Genomic DNA, 17,035 nt, shown 5'->3' with positions numbered 1-17,035 from the left:
GCCTGCGACGTGTCCCAGGTTGATAGAGGCTCTCAGGGGTCATCCTGCCCATCCCTCTGCCTCCACGGAAGAGTCCCAAACCACCCCTGTGGGCTTCTCCGAACCCTAAAGCTTTTCCCAAAGGGAAAAAATGTAACTGCTGCTTAGGTCTCTCATCTAGAGGCCTGGGGACCTTTGCTCTCTGGAAGTTCTTCATTATAACTGACCTAAAGGCCTCTTGCTATGAGAGACGCATAGCGAGTGAGGCCTGGAGACAGGAACACAGGCCCAAATGACCCCCGGAGGTCACCAGGATGCACCACCAGTTCCAGAAGCAAGGAGGTTGGCCTGGCCTCCCTTCAGATAAGCAGAAGGGAGGCAGCTGTGCTGTGTGCCGAGGAGCCGGGCTCCACAGCAGCCCCAGCCCGGGGAGCACTCCGGGTTCCTTCTCCTTTTAAGGCAACGTCTGAGCTCCCAGGGCTGCCCGAGTGGAGCTGCAGCAAGCACCAGCCCACTCATTCCTGGGTATCTGGAGGAAACCCAGGGTTAGCCGGCTCTCCCCACCCCCCCGCCCCCCGGCCTGTTCTTCATCAGGTTCTTTTTAAAGGGTTGGCACACCTCCTCGAGAACAGACCATGGCAGGTCCAAGCCCGGAGGACCCCGGGTAGAGGAAGGACCCTAAGAGGGGATGGGGAGTCGCCCTGGATAAAGACTAAGGGCAGAGGTCAGGGTCTGGGGCGTCAAGGCAGAGAGAGGCTAACATGCTGAACAAGGAGTCCTGATGGGGGGCCCGGGCCTGGAAGTGGGCCGGGTCTGACTGGGGAGAGGAGGAGGCTGATGTGCGAGGGTCTGTGGGCCTCGGGGCGTCAGCAGGGATGCAGGCGGAGGCGGTGCCTTGGCCCCAGTGGAGAAGGTCAGAGGTCACACTGACTCATGGCTGCTCTGAGACAATGTGGTCTGAAACCCAGTTTTTCCCAAACTCGCTCGGTGAAGCTGGTTAAGTTCTGGTCTCTCTGGGTCCCGCGTTTCCCTGTCTACGTGAGGCCTGAGTGTGTGGGAACTCGCTCTGCAGAGGGCAGCTGGGCAGTGCCCAGGGGGCTCGGAGAAACGCTCAGGCGAGCACACTTTGGGAAGGGAGGGAGAGGGGAGGGCAGGCGTCTTTGCCTTGGGGGCCCGACCTCTGCAGCTTGGGCCCGACTCGCTGGCCAGGCTGTGGCCCCAGCTTTCACCACCAAGCTGCTGGCGCAGGTGGGGTCTGCGATGACAGTGCCCTGAACTGGGGGGCGAGGGGGGCTCCCCTGCTGAACTGGCAGAGCCTTAGGGGTGTGCTGGGGGCTGCCCGTGGGGTTTCCTCATCTACCCTCTCCCTCCCCGTTTCCAGTCAAGGAACAGCGAGGTGGCCAGCCCCGCCAGGTGATCGGAGCGTCACACCCAGGTCCCTGGGAGCCAGTGGCAGGAGAGGGGCTCCCTGCCCCTTGCTCTATCACCACAGCCCCGGCCAGTCCCCAGAGCGGCCGGACCCCGGGGGCCTGTGGGGCAGAGGAGCAAAGGGCCGCATTCCGAGGCCCTGTCTCACCAGGCCCCGTGCCCCTTGGCCGGCTCTCGTGATTCCAGCAGAGGAGCCAAGGACTTTTGCTGCTAAATAAGCCCCGGGGCTGGTCCCCAACGGCATGTGTTTGTGGAACAGGTACAAGCTGTTTCCATAGGACCAAGCTGCTCTGCGCGCCCTCTGGGAAGGGGGGCGGGGAGGAGAAGGGCCAGGAGGGCAGAGAGTCCATGGACATGGACGGCGGCTTCACCTTCCTCCTCCTCTTCCCACACCCCGTCCAGGCACAGCTGATAGACAGAAAACCCTCCTAACAATAATCAGGCCACAGTCTCTTCCTCTTAAAAACCCTTTGGGGAAGGACATCCCAGCCTCCCTTAGGTGCCCCTTGCTCTGGGGTGTCTATCACAGTTGGGTTAAATCTAACATCTCATCTTAGCCGACCCTCTTGGCTCCCCGGCTCCTCCGATGGGGGTGGGAGGCAGGCACTCTCAAAATACGGCTCAGACTTTACGCGACATCATGGAGGAAGAAATAGGGCCCCGCGGCGGTGCGGGGGTGCAGTGCTACATGGAACACTCCACCACCGCTCTGCTGACTCGCTCCCACGGCCTGTATGGTCAGCGCGGAGCCAGAATCCTAGATCCCGCATCCGGCAGAGTCCTCCTGTGGCCGGCCGTCCCAGCGGATTCCAGGGTCCTCACAAAGGGGCTGGTCCCCAGCAAAGTTTTACTAAAAAGTAAAGACAATTCTGTGGGTTTCTCAAAAAGCCATACGTATTTGATGTAAGGTACGTCCTTTATTCTGTCTCCTTTATTGTTAGGGCCTTCCTTCAATGAGATGATGATGGCAGACAGAATTGATAAATATCCCTCCTGGGTAAAATAAAATGTTAGTAGCCCACTGTTGGTCCCTCCATTTTTTTTTCCTTTGAAAAGGTATCATCTGTCAAGTCCCAGCATCTGAGGACCACTGACCTGCCCTTGGCAGCAAGGCCGGGGCTGGGCGAGGTGGGTGAGGTGCTCACCCAGACCAGGATGCAAGGGGGCACCCAAAAGCTCGGGGATTGAGATAACTGATGTTTAAAAAATTAAATGATGAACCAAACTTCAAAATGTTAAATAAAGAGAGGACCAGTATTAGTGCTTTTTCCTTTGGTCTCAGCTCCAACATGGCTCAGCAGGGTACCACTTGACAGCATCCTTTCTCACTCACCCATGACAGAAAGGGCAGTTCTGGGTCTGAGGACCCTCTGGGGACGGAGATGCCACAACCTCCTCAGGTGTTCGTTGTGGTCCTCATGACCCTGATGCTCTGAGTCTGGTGTCAGCCCGCTCTCTGCAGCTTGAACCCCAGTCCCTGTTGGGGTGTCCCCCATGGAGACTGTCCTTTGGAGGCTCCAGGGAAGTTACATAAGTGCCCCCAATGCCAGTCCCCATACTCATTCCTCTCTCTCTGAAGCCAGCTCTTCATGTTTATTTTTCTTTTCTGAATTCTTAGGAAAGCAAGCAAGCTGAGACCAAGACAGATGCCAAGAACGGAGAGGAAAGGGGCAGAGATGCCAGCAAAAAAACCCCAGGCCCCAAGCGGGACTCAGACCAGGGCAAGGAGCCAAAGAAGGGTGTCTTAAAGAAAAGTTTCTCCCGAGACAAAGAGGAAGCTGATGGCAAGGGTGGTGACAAGCCCAAGGAGGAGAAGGTCATCAGGGGCATTGACAAGGGCCGGGTCAGGGCTGCAGTGGATAAGAAAGAGGCGGGGAAGGCTGCGGGTGGAGAGGAGGGGACGGCGGCCAAAAGGAAGGGAGAGGAGAAGGTGAGTGACAGGAGCCCAGGTCTGAGCAGAGACAAGGAGAAGAGAGGGGAGGCCAAGGAGGCAAGCAAGAGGGAGGAGGACGAGAAGGCGAAAGGAGACAGGAGGAACACAGACACCAGGAAGCAGGAGGAGACGGTGAAAAGAGGAGCTGGGAACACAGATCCGAAAAAGGAGGATGAGAAGGTCAAAAAAGATGAGTCCCTAAAGGGAAAGGAACCCAAAGAGGAGAGCAGGACCCCAACAGCCGAGAAACAGGCCCCCGAGGGGCCGGCCAAGACGGAGGAGGAGGTGGCTCCCAGCATATTCGACGAGCCTCTGGAGAAAGTGAAGAACAACGACCCCGAGATGACCGAGGTGAACGTCAACAACTCAGACTGTATCACCAACGAGATCTTGGTGCGGTTCACCGAGGCCCTGGAGTTCAACACCGTGGTCAAGGTGTTCGCCTTGGCCAACACCCGCGCCGACGACCACGTGGCCTTCGCCATTGCCATCATGCTCAAGGCCAACAAGACGATCACCAGCCTGAACCTGGACTCCAACCACATCACAGGCAAAGGCATCCTGGCCATCTTCCGGGCCCTGCTCCAGAACAACACGCTGACCGAGCTCCGCTTCCACAACCAGAGACACATCTGCGGCGGCAAGACCGAGATGGAGATTGCCAAGCTGCTCAAGGAGAACACCACGCTGCTCAAGCTGGGCTACCACTTCGAGCTGGCCGGGCCCCGCATGACCGTCACCAACCTGCTCAGCCGCAACATGGACAAGCAGCGGCAGAAGCGGCTGCAGGAGCAGCGGCAGGCGCAGGAGGCCAGCGGAGAGAAGAAGGGTCTGCTGGAGGTGCCCAAGGTGGGGGCCGTGGCCAAGGGCTCCCCGACACCCTCACCCCAGCCATCTCCAAAGGCCTCTCCCAAGAACTCGCCCAAGAAAGGGGGCGCTCCAGCCGCCCCACCTCCACCTCCACCTCCCTTGGCCCCACCCCTCATCATGGAGAACCTGAAGAACTCACTCTCGCCAGCTACCCAGAGGAAGATGGGGGACAGAGTCCTCCCCGCCCAGGAGAAGAACTCCCGTGACCAGCTCCTGGCTGCCATCCGCTCCAGCAACCTCAAGCAGCTCAAGAAGGTAAGTAGCTGTGGGCCGCGGGCCAGGAGGGCGGGGGCTGGGCGGGGGGCTGGGCGGGGGGGGGGGCGAGACCCAGCAGGGAGGGAAGACGTGCAGGGGACGCTGTGTCAGGCTGCAGGTGAGAGACGGACTCCCAGGTCAAGGGCACTTCCGTCATCCTGTGCATCCTCCCGCCTCCAGGCAGCCCTCACTCCATCTTCCTTAGAGGGACTCTACCCTCCCTTTAAGGAGCTTCCTTTAGCCTCTCCCTCCGCCCTGCAGCTAAACAAAGGAGGAAAGAGACGGAGGAACAGCTCTGACCAGCGAGTCCTGCCTCAGGCCTTCCTTAGGTCTTGTCTCCTCCATTCCCAAAACAAAAGTGGTCTTTGTCTTCCTAATTCCCTCAGGACCAGCCAAGTCCTACAGGTCAGTCCATCCCAAAGGTCTTTGGGAGACTCAGCCCTCAGGAGAGTCACCTTGCGACTACGCAGTGTCACAGGCACGGGAGCCATCTCTGGAGACCCTTACTGCCCAAAGCTCCCCTCCTATGGTCATCTGCCCACCTGGCTCACCCCCCTGACGTCACCTGGGACTAGACCCCAGGAGATAAAGGACAACCTCCGTTCTGATTCCAGTGGTCATTTGGTGACATTCAGTTCTTACAGAAAAGGAAAAATGCTCCCTGTGTTGACAGCTTATTTATTCATTCCACAGGCGTGTGTTGAGGTGTCTGGTGTCCAGAAGGGAGGGCAGGAGCATTCCAGGGCCCCTTGCTGACCCCCTTCTCTAACGGTCTCTGCTTGGCCCTCACAGGTGGAGGTTCCCAAGCTGCTTCAGTAGGACCAGGCTGCCAGGCCCCGTCCGCCCACCCGGGACTGCCCAGGCCCGGCCTCCCAGGCTGCACAGACCCCGCCCACCCCACGCCGGCTGACCTGCTGTGACTGTCCTCATTCTGCCGTGGGAGAGCTCGAGGCCTGGGCCACGCTCAAGGAAGGACGCCTTATCTCCTCTCACTTTCCTTTTCTTGTCTCTGAGGCTCTCCGAAAACTTCTTTTTGTACATGGAGCTGTGGTTTCTGGACAAGGAGAGTCCTTTAGCACGTCACTGAGAAGGCGGCGTGCCCGGGGCCCGTGGAGCTGGCCAGCTGCAGAAGGCCTGGGATCCAGGAGAGATGTCCCTCAGCCTGGCCCTCAATCCCACTGCCCTCCAGGGCCAGGATCCAGGCCTCTGAGGAGCCCTCGAGGCACAGCTGCCGGGCCAGGGGCACTCTGTGTGGGGCGATGATGATTGACAGGGCATGAGGGCCCAAGGGAGAGGGAGGGGGGCTGAGGGTCCCCCCAACCCCCTCCTGGGCCAATCAGAGGACTCGGCAGGGGTGGCGGGCCTGGATGGACAGTGCCTGGCAGGGAGGGGGCTCCGGATGGGGGAGAGGGACAGACAGCAGCTGGACCTGACGGTTTGATGCCAAAGCGGAAGTTTGCCTCACATCCACCTGCTGTTGTATAAATAGCTGTGTATCTGTTTTTCCATAAGATTTTGATAATATATACAAGCCTCTAGCCGTGAACGACTGTGCCCCACTCTGTCTGACGCTCACCCTGGGCTGCCTGGAGGACGCTGGCACTCAGGTTCCCTGCCATGCCCAGCTGACCACAGAACAAGCTCCTACCCGCAGAAAGGACGGGTCGGGGAAAGCCTCAACCCGAGTAGAGGGCCCAGGGCTGACCCCAACCAGGGTCTGCTCCTGCCCGGTCTTGCTGCCTGGAGTCATCCGGCGGAGCCACTCTCGGGGTGACGGGCAGTGTGGCGCGCAGGGCCCCGCGATGGCTATATTAGGCATGTTCAGAGATGCCCATCGCATGACTCTTCCCAGTGGTGGGCCCGGGGCCAGCTCCTCACAGCAGTCACAGGCCCAGGAAGGCAGCCATCTGTGAGCAGACAGACCATCTGGGGAGCAGCACCCACACCAGCATGCCCCGTCACCCCCACCCCTCCTCTACTCATGGATTTCGCTCCCTGCCCAGCTGCAGGCTGCCCTCCGGACCTGCCAGTGCCCATGCCCTCCACCCCGCATACATCAAAGGCATCTTTCTGATTTGATGGGCTTAAAGGTGCTGGCCCCCTTGGCACTGCAGAACTGCCACCTGGGGTCTGGAGCACTTGTAGGTTTTCTGCCTCCAGGTTTTGCCTCAAGGGCAGGGAGAACAACACCATTGCTTGGGGGGAGGTGGGGTGCCCCTGCCTGGAAGCTGGACAGCTGTGCTAGGTCTGGCTGGAAACAGAGGCAGGCTAGTGCCGAGAGCAAAGATCACACTCTGCCCCCTCCTGCACCCACTGGCAGGTCCCCCAGTGCCCTAAACAGGGGATGGGTCCAGGAGAGGGGAGACAGGCCACACTCCCTCCCCGACCCCAAAGGCTGTTACAGGCTGAAGCTCAGTCCAGGCAGGGCTTCCATTCTCCCAGGTCTGCCGGGTCCTCGGGTCCCCATCTGATCCTTTAACTCCCTGAGGGGGACCCCAATATTGTCTCCATTTTGCAGACCGAGTTCGCCGCAGAGAGGTTAACTGACAGGTCCAGGATCACTCAGCTGGGAAAGGAGAGCTCAGGCTGCCCCTAGAACTACTTTTGATGAAGGGTCCCCCTATTTCTGAATTGAGGCCGGTGCTGGCCTCCTAGCCGCCCTAGACAAGCAGGCTCCAAATCCGGAGGCTCCAAGCGCACCTGTCACCTGGGGAAGCCCTTTCTACGAGACTTAGACAAGATTAGCAGAACAAAAACCCCTTTCCCGACCCAGCACCAGCGGAGTCCGCAGCCCTCCCCCGCGCCCGGGGCCCACCCGGTGACGTCATCCTCCCGGGGGGCGGGGCCGGCGCGGTGACGTCATCCTCCCCGGAGCCCGGACCAGACGCGGGGCAGCGACCCCTGGCGGCCGAGCGCGCCAGGTCCTCCCGCCGCCCAGGGATGCGCGCGATGTGCGGGGGGCGCGGGGCGGGGCGGCCTTAGCGGCGGAGGGGTGCGGGGACAGAGCGCCGGCCCACCCCACGGGGCGGATGGCCGCGGAGCCCTAGGCACCTGCTGCCGGCGGGCCCGCGTTTTGCCGCCCACCCGTCCTGCGCCGCCCTCTGCGCGGGAAGAATGAGGCTCGAGGGAGCAGACGACTTAACAAGTCCATGAATCCGGATCCAAACCCAGGTCTCCTGCCGACGGGGCGAAGGGCTCCCCCCGGGTGCCGCCCCGTGACTCGGGGTCCCCTCTGTCCCCTTCCACCTCCGCCTGGGGGCGCCGTGAGCCGGACCGGGGCCCCTCGGGGCTTCTTCTGGGTGCAGCTCACCCCTGTCCCCCTGCCCCCAGCTGCTGTGGACCCCCAGGTCACCAAGCCTGCAGAGCCATGTGCCCCCCACCCCTGTGAGCCTGTCTCCAGGCCTGAGCCCACCTGTGGGGTGGGGGCCGGCTGCTGGCCTGGGAGGGGGCCACCTTGCTGCGCGTTCCCCTGTCCCCCTGGCCTACCACCTGGTTCCCATCCCTTGGCTCCGTCCCCAGGCTTCCATCCTTTCCTCCGTCCCGCCGCCCTCCCTCACTGCTTGCCCGAAGTGACTGCCTCCCGGGCTGCTCCCTTCTGTCCCCCTCCTGGCCCCTCCCCGACAGCTCTCCCCCTTCTGCTAACCTGCCCCTCCTGGCCTCGGTGTTTTCCACCCCCCGCACCTCTGCCCTGGCTCTCTTCCTGCACCTGAACCCGGTCTTCCCCCTCTGAGCCCTGCCTCCCCCCCAGGGCTGAGCAGACCTTGCTGCCCCAAGATCAGAGGCCACTTGCTTTCGTGTAAAATGCTCCTCTTCTCCATCTCGGCCTCCCCGACCTCCCCTTCCGGTCCTCAGTGTTCCCTCTCGGCCTGGCAGGACCCCATTTACACCATTGAGACTCCAATCGTTGAGGGGGGGGGCACTGCTCTTCCCATCCTCTACCTGCCTCCCCTCGTAGGGTCCTCCCTGGTTTTCAGGGGTCCTAGCTGAGGACCAAGGTAATCGGGAGGGGCGGGTACAGCCCTATGTTCCCCTGGTGATGAGCAGATGAGATGGGGTCACAGGGAGCAGCTTTGGGAGACATATCGGGGTGTTGCCCTATTTAAGGACCTAAAGAAATGTGAGAGGGGCCTCCTCTGCTTGGAGCAGGTGAAAGCTCCCCTCTGTCACGGTTTCCTCCTTTTTCTTAGAATCCTCTCATTTTCAGGGCTTTGCAGAGGTAACTCACTGGAAATGTTGGAAGGGGGCATTCCACCCTTCTGGGAAGCAGCTATGGCTGGGATAAACTGCCTGCCCTCCCACCTCAAAGCAGTTTTTAATCGGCCCCAGGTTGTGGATTCTGGCTGGCATGGCCTCGCATTCATTGACACCTTGTTTCTTAGGGAAACCCAGAAACCTTATCCTGCAAATCTCTTGTACCTCCCAGCTTCAGACTGGGCCCCAAACCTAGAGATGACCTGGTGACCCCTCTCCTAAAGCGTGAGGCAGAACCTGCAGCCTGGAAGCCAGGACACTCGGCTGGCTCCCGCCTCCTGGCCTCACCCTCAAAGGGAAGGGGGATTTGCAGCTGGGGCCCCAGCTCTGTCCCCAGCAGCGTTAGCTTCCCGTGTGTCTGGGTCAGTCCAGGGCACACTTAGGGCCCCTGAAGATTTCGCTGGGAAGGGAGGAAACTGTGGACCACGGCAGAGCTCTGCCCACAGGGGCAGTTTCTGCCCCCGGCTCCTGCAGCAGCTGGCCCAGGAGCTCCCCCTCCGAGCTGTGTGACAAGAGCCTCCTGGATACTATAGGTGGCAGAGGGCCCTGGGGGTGTGGTTAGCACAAGGGCCACATCCAGAACCCAGCGGGAAGACAGGGCTGCAGGAGCCCAGAGGCCTGAGGAAACCTGAGAGGGCAGGCAGGAGAGAGGGCCTGTGGCAACCAAAGGGAAGGGGGGAGGGGCTGGGGGACAACGGAGGAGGAGCCAGGTGGTTGGGGGTGGCACTCTTCATACTTGAATGAAAAACCGTCAAACTTCCTTCCCTGGACCTGTCGCCAGACAAGTCCTGGGAGCTCAAGGACCGTGTCCTCATGTCCTCGTGTCCTCGGGGAGCAGGGCAAGCGGAGAGGGTCTGGCTAGATGCCCAGGCAGTTCTGGGGGGGGGGGCGGACACTGGCCTGGGGGACCTAATGCTTTAGGGTCCCCTGATGACCCAAGCAGCGGACAGAAGCCCCTGCCCCAGTCTCTCGGCGGCCCGGTCCCCACCTAGCCCTCCATCAGGAGGGAAGGAAAGACCATCAGTTTCATGGACATAGTCCACCCTCACGACAGCCCCGAGGCGTTCCCCCATTCCGTAGACGAGGAAACTGAGACTCGGGGACTCGGGGAGACGGCGGGTCCGGGAGCTTCTGTGCTGTCGGTGGCGCTGGCCCCTAGCGGGGACTGTCTGTGATGCAGACAACCATCCTCTTCCGGGGGTGGCCCAATCCAACTCGTTGGCTTTGGGAACCAGCCCCAGGAGCCATCCGGGGTGGTTCCGCTGAAGTGGGTGAGGGCGTGCTCTGCCAGTGTGGACGGGCCCAAGGATGCGACGACGGAGTGACCTCTTTACAGCTTTAATCCCGCAGGCCGAAGCCCTGGCCAGTGGGGCAGCAAGGTGGGGCTTCTGCCCACTGCTGATGGAGCCCCCTCCACCCCACCCCAGCCCACAGCAGGCCAGTCGGGGGGCCCCGGCCTTCCTGTGGGGCTCCTGGGAGTGGAGGGACTATCAGAGAGCAGGGGCTGTGACCCGGCCTTTCATGTCCTTCCCTTGCCCCAGTAAAAATAGTCCACCAATCCCAAGCGCCCCCCACCCTCCATTCACGGCCAAGGTCCAGCTCAGCTCCCGTTCTGCTTCCCGGGGCTCTGTCCCCTCTCATGTTCAGGGCTGGGCTTGGTCTGGGGCCTGGAGCATGGAGGACCCCTGCCCACCCCCAGGGCCAGCCGCAGATGCAGGAGGGTTTGACTGAGGGGCAGCAGAGACACGGCCGGGTCCTCAGGCTCCAGGGTAGGAGGGCTGTGGTGGCATATACGGGGGAGGAGCTGAAAGCCAAGGAGACAGGAAGAGGGTCAGGGGTGGCATGGGAGGCTGTGAAGTAACCCCCAACCGCGGGGCATGCAGGGTCCATGGGGAAGAGACAACTGGAGCTTTCCAGCTGGAGGCAGAGGAAGCCCACCCGGGAGAGGGCAGGGAGGTCCCAGTGCAGCAGTGGGGGCAGCAGGAGCTGGGGCTCCAGACGGCTCACTTACCTGCTGGGTTGTAGATCGGGGGCCCAGCCGGGTAGGCTGGGTACTGGGGAACAGGACCACTAGGTGGGTACATGAAGCCAGGCTCTGGGGGTGCAGGGCCAGCTTTGGGGTCCTGGGGGTACGGGTACACTGGCTGCACTGGGATGCCTGTCATGGGAATCTCCTGGCCTAGGTGGGGGACAAGGAGCAGCACTCAGAGCTCCACCTCCACGGGGAGCCCCCTCCTCCTGCCCAGGAAACACAGTAGGCACCCCTGGGCGTGGGCCTCTGGCAGGGTCCAGGCTGGCCACCTGCTGCCTTTGTTCCCAGACCTCGCTTGACAGAGCTGAGCAGGGAGCTGTGCCCGTGAGCCCAGCGGTCCAGTCTGTGTTGGGCACATTATCCCCTCAGCAGGTTTCAGAGGCCTCATGAGCCCGAGAGCACAGCCGGGGGACTGTCCCATGTGGGCAAGGGGAGGGCAGCTCCAGCGGCTGGTATCTTGTAATCTAGCAGAGCTGCCACCAAGGGGGTCCTCCCCATATCCCCCGTGTGTTACCGTTCCCATGCCCCTCAGGTTTGGGCATAGATGCAGTCACATGGCAACACTCAGGCATGCATTCCATGTGCTGGAGCACACCCCGTTACTGCTCACCACTACACACCCCCCATGTACTCACTCAGAGTCACGTGCATGCATACACCCACTGCACACACCACACGCTCACCGTGCACTTCTGAGGATCCACGTGCGTGCACGTACACGTACCCACGGTGCCATGTTCACATGTGCCCCTGGCGCATTCTTATTTCTGGGGTCTCATGCTGGCAGGTGTGTGTACACAGAAGCATATCCCTCTACAGAGCTCACACTCTTGAGGGCTCTGGTGCCCCCCTGGGGCCCAGGCCCGTGCATACCTTCAAACGGGCTTTGCAGCTGCTGGCGCCGGCGGTACAGGTAGCAGCAGGAGCAGAGGAAGCAGCAGATGGTGGTGGCGACCACAGCCACGAAGAGGATGACAGCCGAGGCGATGCCTGCTATGGTCTTGGGACTTTAGACAAAGGACAGGTCCTGTCACCTTCCAACGCTCGTGGGAGGGCGTCCTCGGGATGCTGACCATAAAGCTGTGCTCCTGCTCCTGGCCAGCAGGGGCCACAGCAGCTAAGGTTGGGGTTCCTTGTGGGGCTCTGCCCGGTCCCTGTGGAGGAGCTCTTAGGGGACCCCCACTTCCCCTGGGGCTGTGCTGCCTGGCAGGGGTGTGGGGTGCCCCCCACCCCATTCTTCCATCTGCAGCTTGATTGGTTAGACTTACAACTGAAAGGCGCCTTAGAAATAATCTATAGCTTTCTTCCACAGCCCACTGCAGTCACAGTGTCCTCATACCTGTTTTATATATTAGCGGTCCCCTTCAAAAAGAAGTTTGGAAACCACTAATTTTGGCAACCCCTCATTTTACCAAGAGGAAAGCATGACCCACGAGGGGAAGAGCCTTCCGCAGGATCGCACGGCTGGTGGGACATGGGACGTACACCTGGGAACCATGCCTGCAGCTCCAGTCCTCCTGCCAGAGCTCCTCCACAAAGCCACACTGCACTGTTGACCTTGCACCCTCCCCCCGACACGATCTGACCCCACCAGGCAGAGGCTCCAGAAAGAACCTGGACACCTCGGCCAGCTCAAGCCTATGATGGCCACCAAGATGCCTTTCCTGGAACTCCCAAGCCTCAGCACTCACGGCTGGCTTTGTCACCAAGCTGGAGTCCCCGGCTGGGCTCGGAGCCCAGTGGACAAAGGGGGGGCAGGCCCGGCAGCCCTCTGGAGTGGGGGCAGCCCACCTGAAGGCCAGGCAGTGCTTCTGCTGTCGCTCGGTGATGAGCAGGCTCAGGTCCCGGCAGCAGTACCGCTGGTGGCAGGTCCCGCAGCAGAAGGTGAAGAACTCGCAGTTGAAGCCCGGGTGCCAGGAGCCGTTGCGGTCCACGTACCACAGGCAGTCCTCGCCGGCCAGCGCTGCGGGCAGGGGGCGGGCGCCAGTGGCCACCAGGCCGGCTCCCTGGCCATCCTCCCCCGATGGTCCTCGGCCCCTTCGCCCGCGGGGCCTGAGAGCTCCCGTGTCTCCACGGTGGGGGCCTCCGTCCCTGCGCCCCGGACCCTTCCTCCTCCCCGTCCGCAGCCGCCTTCGCACCCCTTACCTGGGGGGACCCCCAGCACCAGGAGGGCGACGACAGCGAGCGGCGCGGCCCCACACAGCCCCGCGGGCCGCATGGCGGGGGACGAGGCCGGCCGCCAGGAGCGGGGGCGCAGGACCGGGAGCGGGGGCGCAGGACCGGGAGGGCTCAGGAGCAGCGGCGCAGGACGGGCTCGGCCGGCCGCCGCTGCGGCTCCTCTGCCGCCGCCTCCGAGGGCGGGACTGAGGCCGGTCCTCGGGGACCCTGCCCCCGACGCGCCGACCGCCCCGCCCCGCCCCGGCCACCCGCCGGCGACGTCCACCCGCGCGCCCCTCCGCGGCCGGCGCGGCCCTGCGCCCGGGTCCCCGCTCTACGGGGCTCCTCCCGTCCCGACCACCGGGGGCGGGCGCTGCAGGCCGCCGGCACTGCGCCGGGGAGGCCTGGCCTGGCGTGGGCCCGCCCCCCGCCTGGGCCCAATCAGCATCCCGGTCCCCAGAAGCCCTGATCCTGGTGCCATCTCCTCATGTCCAGGCACATGGGCCAACCCCGGAGGGGCAGGGCCGGCCCTTCCCCCGTGCGGGACCTCCTCTGTCCAGTGTCCAGCCCAGGACGTCCTGCGGGGGGAGGGGGTGGTGCGGGAGCACCCCGCCCCCACTCCCAGAACACAGGCGCCCATTGACGGGCAGCTCAGAGCGGCTTTGTCCCCGGCCCTGCCCACAGGCCTGGACCCTGCCAGCTGCACTGGCTCTCTGAGATGGCCACTTCCCCTCCGAGTGGACAGCGCTGGCACGCACCAGCCTATGGCCTCAGCGCTGGGGATGGCAGGCCCACCTGGGGCCCATCCAGTTAGAAATAGACCCCTTTCCCCGTGAAAACCCCTCTCCTCGCAGAGCACTCCGGCAGACTTGCTGCATTAGCCAGGAGGGCCTAGGGAGGGCGGGGTAATGGCAGTGGAGACAGTGTTTTATGGTGGGGGCAGTCACCTCTGCACATAGTGAGCCCGAGTGTCTGGGACTGTGCTCCACCCTGACGAGGACCACAGGTCAGACCAGGGGGAAATCAAAAGGCTCCCTTCCCCCCTGGCCAGGTCCAGCCCTTTCCAAAGCCCTTGGAAGCTCCCCTCACTGGAGCCCTCCTCAGTTCCGCCAGCCAAGCGAAGGTGGCAGGTGCTCTTATCAACCCCATTTTACAGACAGGGAAACTAGGACATGGGGGAGTTAAAGGACTGGCTGGAGGGAAAGGGCAGAGGTGACGGCAGGACTCGAGTGCCCTCAAGCCAGGTGGCTCCCCATCCTCAACAGCGCACAGGGAGTCCTTCTGGGGTTCTGAGGTGAGGGGACCAGGGCGGGGCACAGGAGGCCCAGCAGAATCTCAGCAGGTAAGGGAAGGTGAGGGAGGAGCTGCCCCATGCTGGGCCCTGGGGGTGCTGGCACAGCCCCCCGGCAGAGCAGGCGGAAGGGGAGGACCACTCCTGCCCAGGACAGTGCTGGCCGTCTGATGCACCCATGCAGGGCAGGGCTAACGCAGCAGCACAGCAGCATCCCTCAGGCCGCCACCCCAGACAGCGTGCTCATTCCTCCGTCGTCCCTTTCCCTGACCACAGGCTCCACGGTGCAGGACCAAGCGGCCTCGCCACAGGCACTCAGTCATGTTGGTTGACTGGCTCTCAGATGGAAGGCTGTCTCTCTTGCCACCATGGCTACGCTCCCACGCAGACCCTGGGGCCACCTGACCTCTCTTCTTCCTAACCCCTGCCCTTCAGCCCTTTACTTCCTCCTCCCTCACCAGCTTCCTCCCCACAGACAGACAAAACCTCACATCTCCCCTTTAAATTGCTACAAAACTCCATGCCTCCCAAAGCTCATCCCTTTCTGTCTACCCTCCTGCTTTTCTCCACCAGTCCCCTCAAGGCTGGTGCCCCTGGTCAACTCTTTCAGCTCGCCATGACACCTCGCTCTCACCAACATCGTCAGTGGACTTCTAATCGTAAAATCCTAGGATGACTTTTCAGCCTGCGGGATGGGAGGTGATTCGACCAGGACGGAGGGTGAGGGTGGGCTGTGGGCAGGCGGGAGAAGAGAGGCGGCAGCGCCCGGGAGCGGGCACTCCCCAGCAGGGGATGCTGGAACCTGGAGTCGGAGAGCTGGGGAGTGAGGAGGAGGCTTGGGTGGAGGGTTCGGGAGGGGCTGGGGGTCCTGAGGGTGGGTGTACACATCTTCAGGCCTGCAGGGGCTTCACTGGGCCTTCTCCGGGCCAGGGCATGCAGGAACACCCTCCCCTGATCCCGCCAGTCTCCCGGCCCCAGGGAGGGGAGAGGCATGCTCCTGGAAAAGGGGAGGCAGACAGTAATCTGTGACCAGAGAAGACACAATATGGACTCTGCCCGTGGCAGGCTCTCCCCGGAACATGGGAATGAGAACACCAGCAGCTAACACGGCAATGAGTTTGTCCCATCCTACAGATGAGGACACGGAAGTCGGAAGGAGTTAATTCTCCCAGCTCACACGGCTGGGGTTTGAAATCGGGCTTTCGGGGACTTCAGAGCCCAGTCTCTTCCACTGCACCACCTGCCTCCCCTAAACATGGTGTGTGATGCTCCGTGCCATCCGGGCATATGGAGCATCTACTCAGGAGACAGACGCCCAGCCCTTATCCCCAGCTGGAGTCTGTGTGGGACGGAGGGTAGTGGGGTTGCTGGGGTGGGGAAGGGCAGTGGGGGAGGGGGCTAGGCCCACGCTGTGACCCAGTTTGGGCTGGGCCTGGCTCTGCTGAGTCATCTCACTGCGGGGCTGAGTGACCAGCCAGGGCTCCTCCCAAACCCTTTCAGGCTCTTCAAATCCAGCGGACTGAGAGCCTGGGCACTCCTGAGGCCCCCTGCCTTCCCAGCCCAGGGCCTGGAGCCTCCATCCTCCAGAGGGAGAATTGCCCTGGGGGTTGTGTTGAGTCACTCTGAGATGAGGGTGACTCCCGACCTCTCCTCTGCTGGCTTCTTTAAGAGGGCCCTGCAGGCCACCCCGCCCACGCCCTCCCCGTAGGCCTGGGCTCCTCCAGACCAGTCCTCACACATTTCTTTCCTCCAAGGACCCTGAGTCCTTTCCTCTGTCTGATGTGATCTCGTTACACCCACTCCAGGCAGCCACGGACACACCGTTCTCCTCGCAGTCCGTGGCTGGGGAGAACAAGGCCCAGGAAGGCGCCAGGACCTGGCCCAGCTCTCATGGCTTCACTGGGGACGAAAGGACCCAGGTCTCCTGGCTCCCAATGCCCCAGAATAAACCAACATTTCTCTGGCATCAGAATGGTTTTCCTGGTGTCTAGCTTTAGTCCTTCTTGCTGTAAATCAGTGTCTCCTGTGTTTGTCCTCTGCGGGGGGGGAGGGGGGTTCCAGGGGTGGGTGAAGGCCAGTGGGACCAGCCTCACTGCTGCTCGGGCTCCTGGAAAGGAGCACTCCTCCCCAGAGGGGTCCTCCGCACTGCCTTTGAACAATTACCTACCCCGGAACGCCAGGCCTGTGCTTCTTTGCAGTCCCAGGGCAGTCTGGGCAGAACTGAGGCAGCCTGGGCCTCAGGAAAGGGGGGTGGTAACCAGGCTAGCCGGGGTGGCACCTGCAAGCAGCCTGCCCTGTGTGGCTGTGGGGGCAGCAGCAGTCCAGGCCGCCAGTGCCTGGCCTCAGGAGCCTGGCACGGCCGGCGGGGCAGACAGGGAGGGCCAGGGTATCTTTAAATGGCACCTGACGCAGGCTGCAGCTCTGCAGTGTTATTTTGGGATCTGAGGGTAAGAGGAAGAGGGCTCTGTTTACAGCTCTCCCCTCTGTCCCCACTCCCTCTCCCGGGAAGGCTGTGGGGACACAGGGCACAGCCCTCAGCAGAGCCTTTTTCCACCTGGGGGTCCCTGCCCTCGGCCATCTGCAGAGATGGGCACTGTTGGATCCAGGGCAAAGGGGCTTTCTCGGCGAGGCCAGCTTTGTGAGGGCAGTTGAGGTGGTGAGAACGGCGTCAGACGGGGGCATGGACTAATGGCAGCCAACAGCACTGCTTCCACGAGGCAGCACCTCAGTGCTCAGCACTCGTTGACCTGAACCCTCAGTCCCTCCATGGAACAGACGCTAGCACTGTACCTGTTCTGTGGATTGGGAAGTGGAGGCACAGCTGATTTACGCGGCTTGC

The 17,035-nt window shown here is 62.2% G+C and overlaps 2 protein-coding genes and 1 long non-coding RNA gene across 3 annotated transcripts in view; 1 reads left to right on the top strand and 2 right to left on the bottom strand.

The window, feature by feature from the left end:
* The window catches only part of LMOD1 (leiomodin 1), a 35,207-nt gene extending 29,196 nt beyond the window's left edge, over positions 1–6,011 (top strand). Inside the window, exons 2-3 of the mRNA XM_070602378.1 lie at positions 3,026–4,465; positions 5,258–6,011. Of these exons, the coding sequence (XP_070458479.1) occupies positions 3,026–4,465; positions 5,258–5,284 (1,467 nt within the window). The 3' untranslated portion in view covers positions 5,285–6,011. The remainder of the gene's footprint in view (positions 1–3,025; positions 4,466–5,257) is intronic.
* Positions 2,284–5,363, bottom strand: LOC139080653 (uncharacterized). The gene is made up of 2 exons (XR_011535330.1): positions 4,720–5,363; positions 2,284–4,651 (listed from the first exon to the last, which is right to left on the bottom strand). It is a non-coding gene; the product is annotated as an uncharacterized lncRNA (long non-coding RNA).
* Positions 6,012–10,038: 4,027 nt separating the features above from the next.
* On the bottom strand, positions 10,039–13,235 carry SHISA4 (shisa family member 4). The gene is made up of 5 exons (XM_070602379.1): positions 12,894–13,235; positions 12,540–12,711; positions 11,622–11,755; positions 10,728–10,895; positions 10,039–10,520 (listed from the first exon to the last, which is right to left on the bottom strand). Exons 1-5 carry the CDS (start codon positions 12,964–12,966, stop codon positions 10,474–10,476), a joined length of 594 nt encoding a protein of 197 aa, XP_070458480.1. The 5' UTR covers positions 12,967–13,235; the 3' UTR covers positions 10,039–10,473.
* Positions 13,236–17,035: the final 3,800 nt, after the last annotated feature.

Source organism: Equus przewalskii, chromosome 31 (assembly GCF_037783145.1).
Source record: "Equus przewalskii isolate Varuska chromosome 31, EquPr2, whole genome shotgun sequence".
Taxonomy (NCBI): Eukaryota; Metazoa; Chordata; class Mammalia; order Perissodactyla; family Equidae; genus Equus; species Equus przewalskii.
This window is presented reverse-complemented; position numbering and strand designations above follow the sequence as displayed.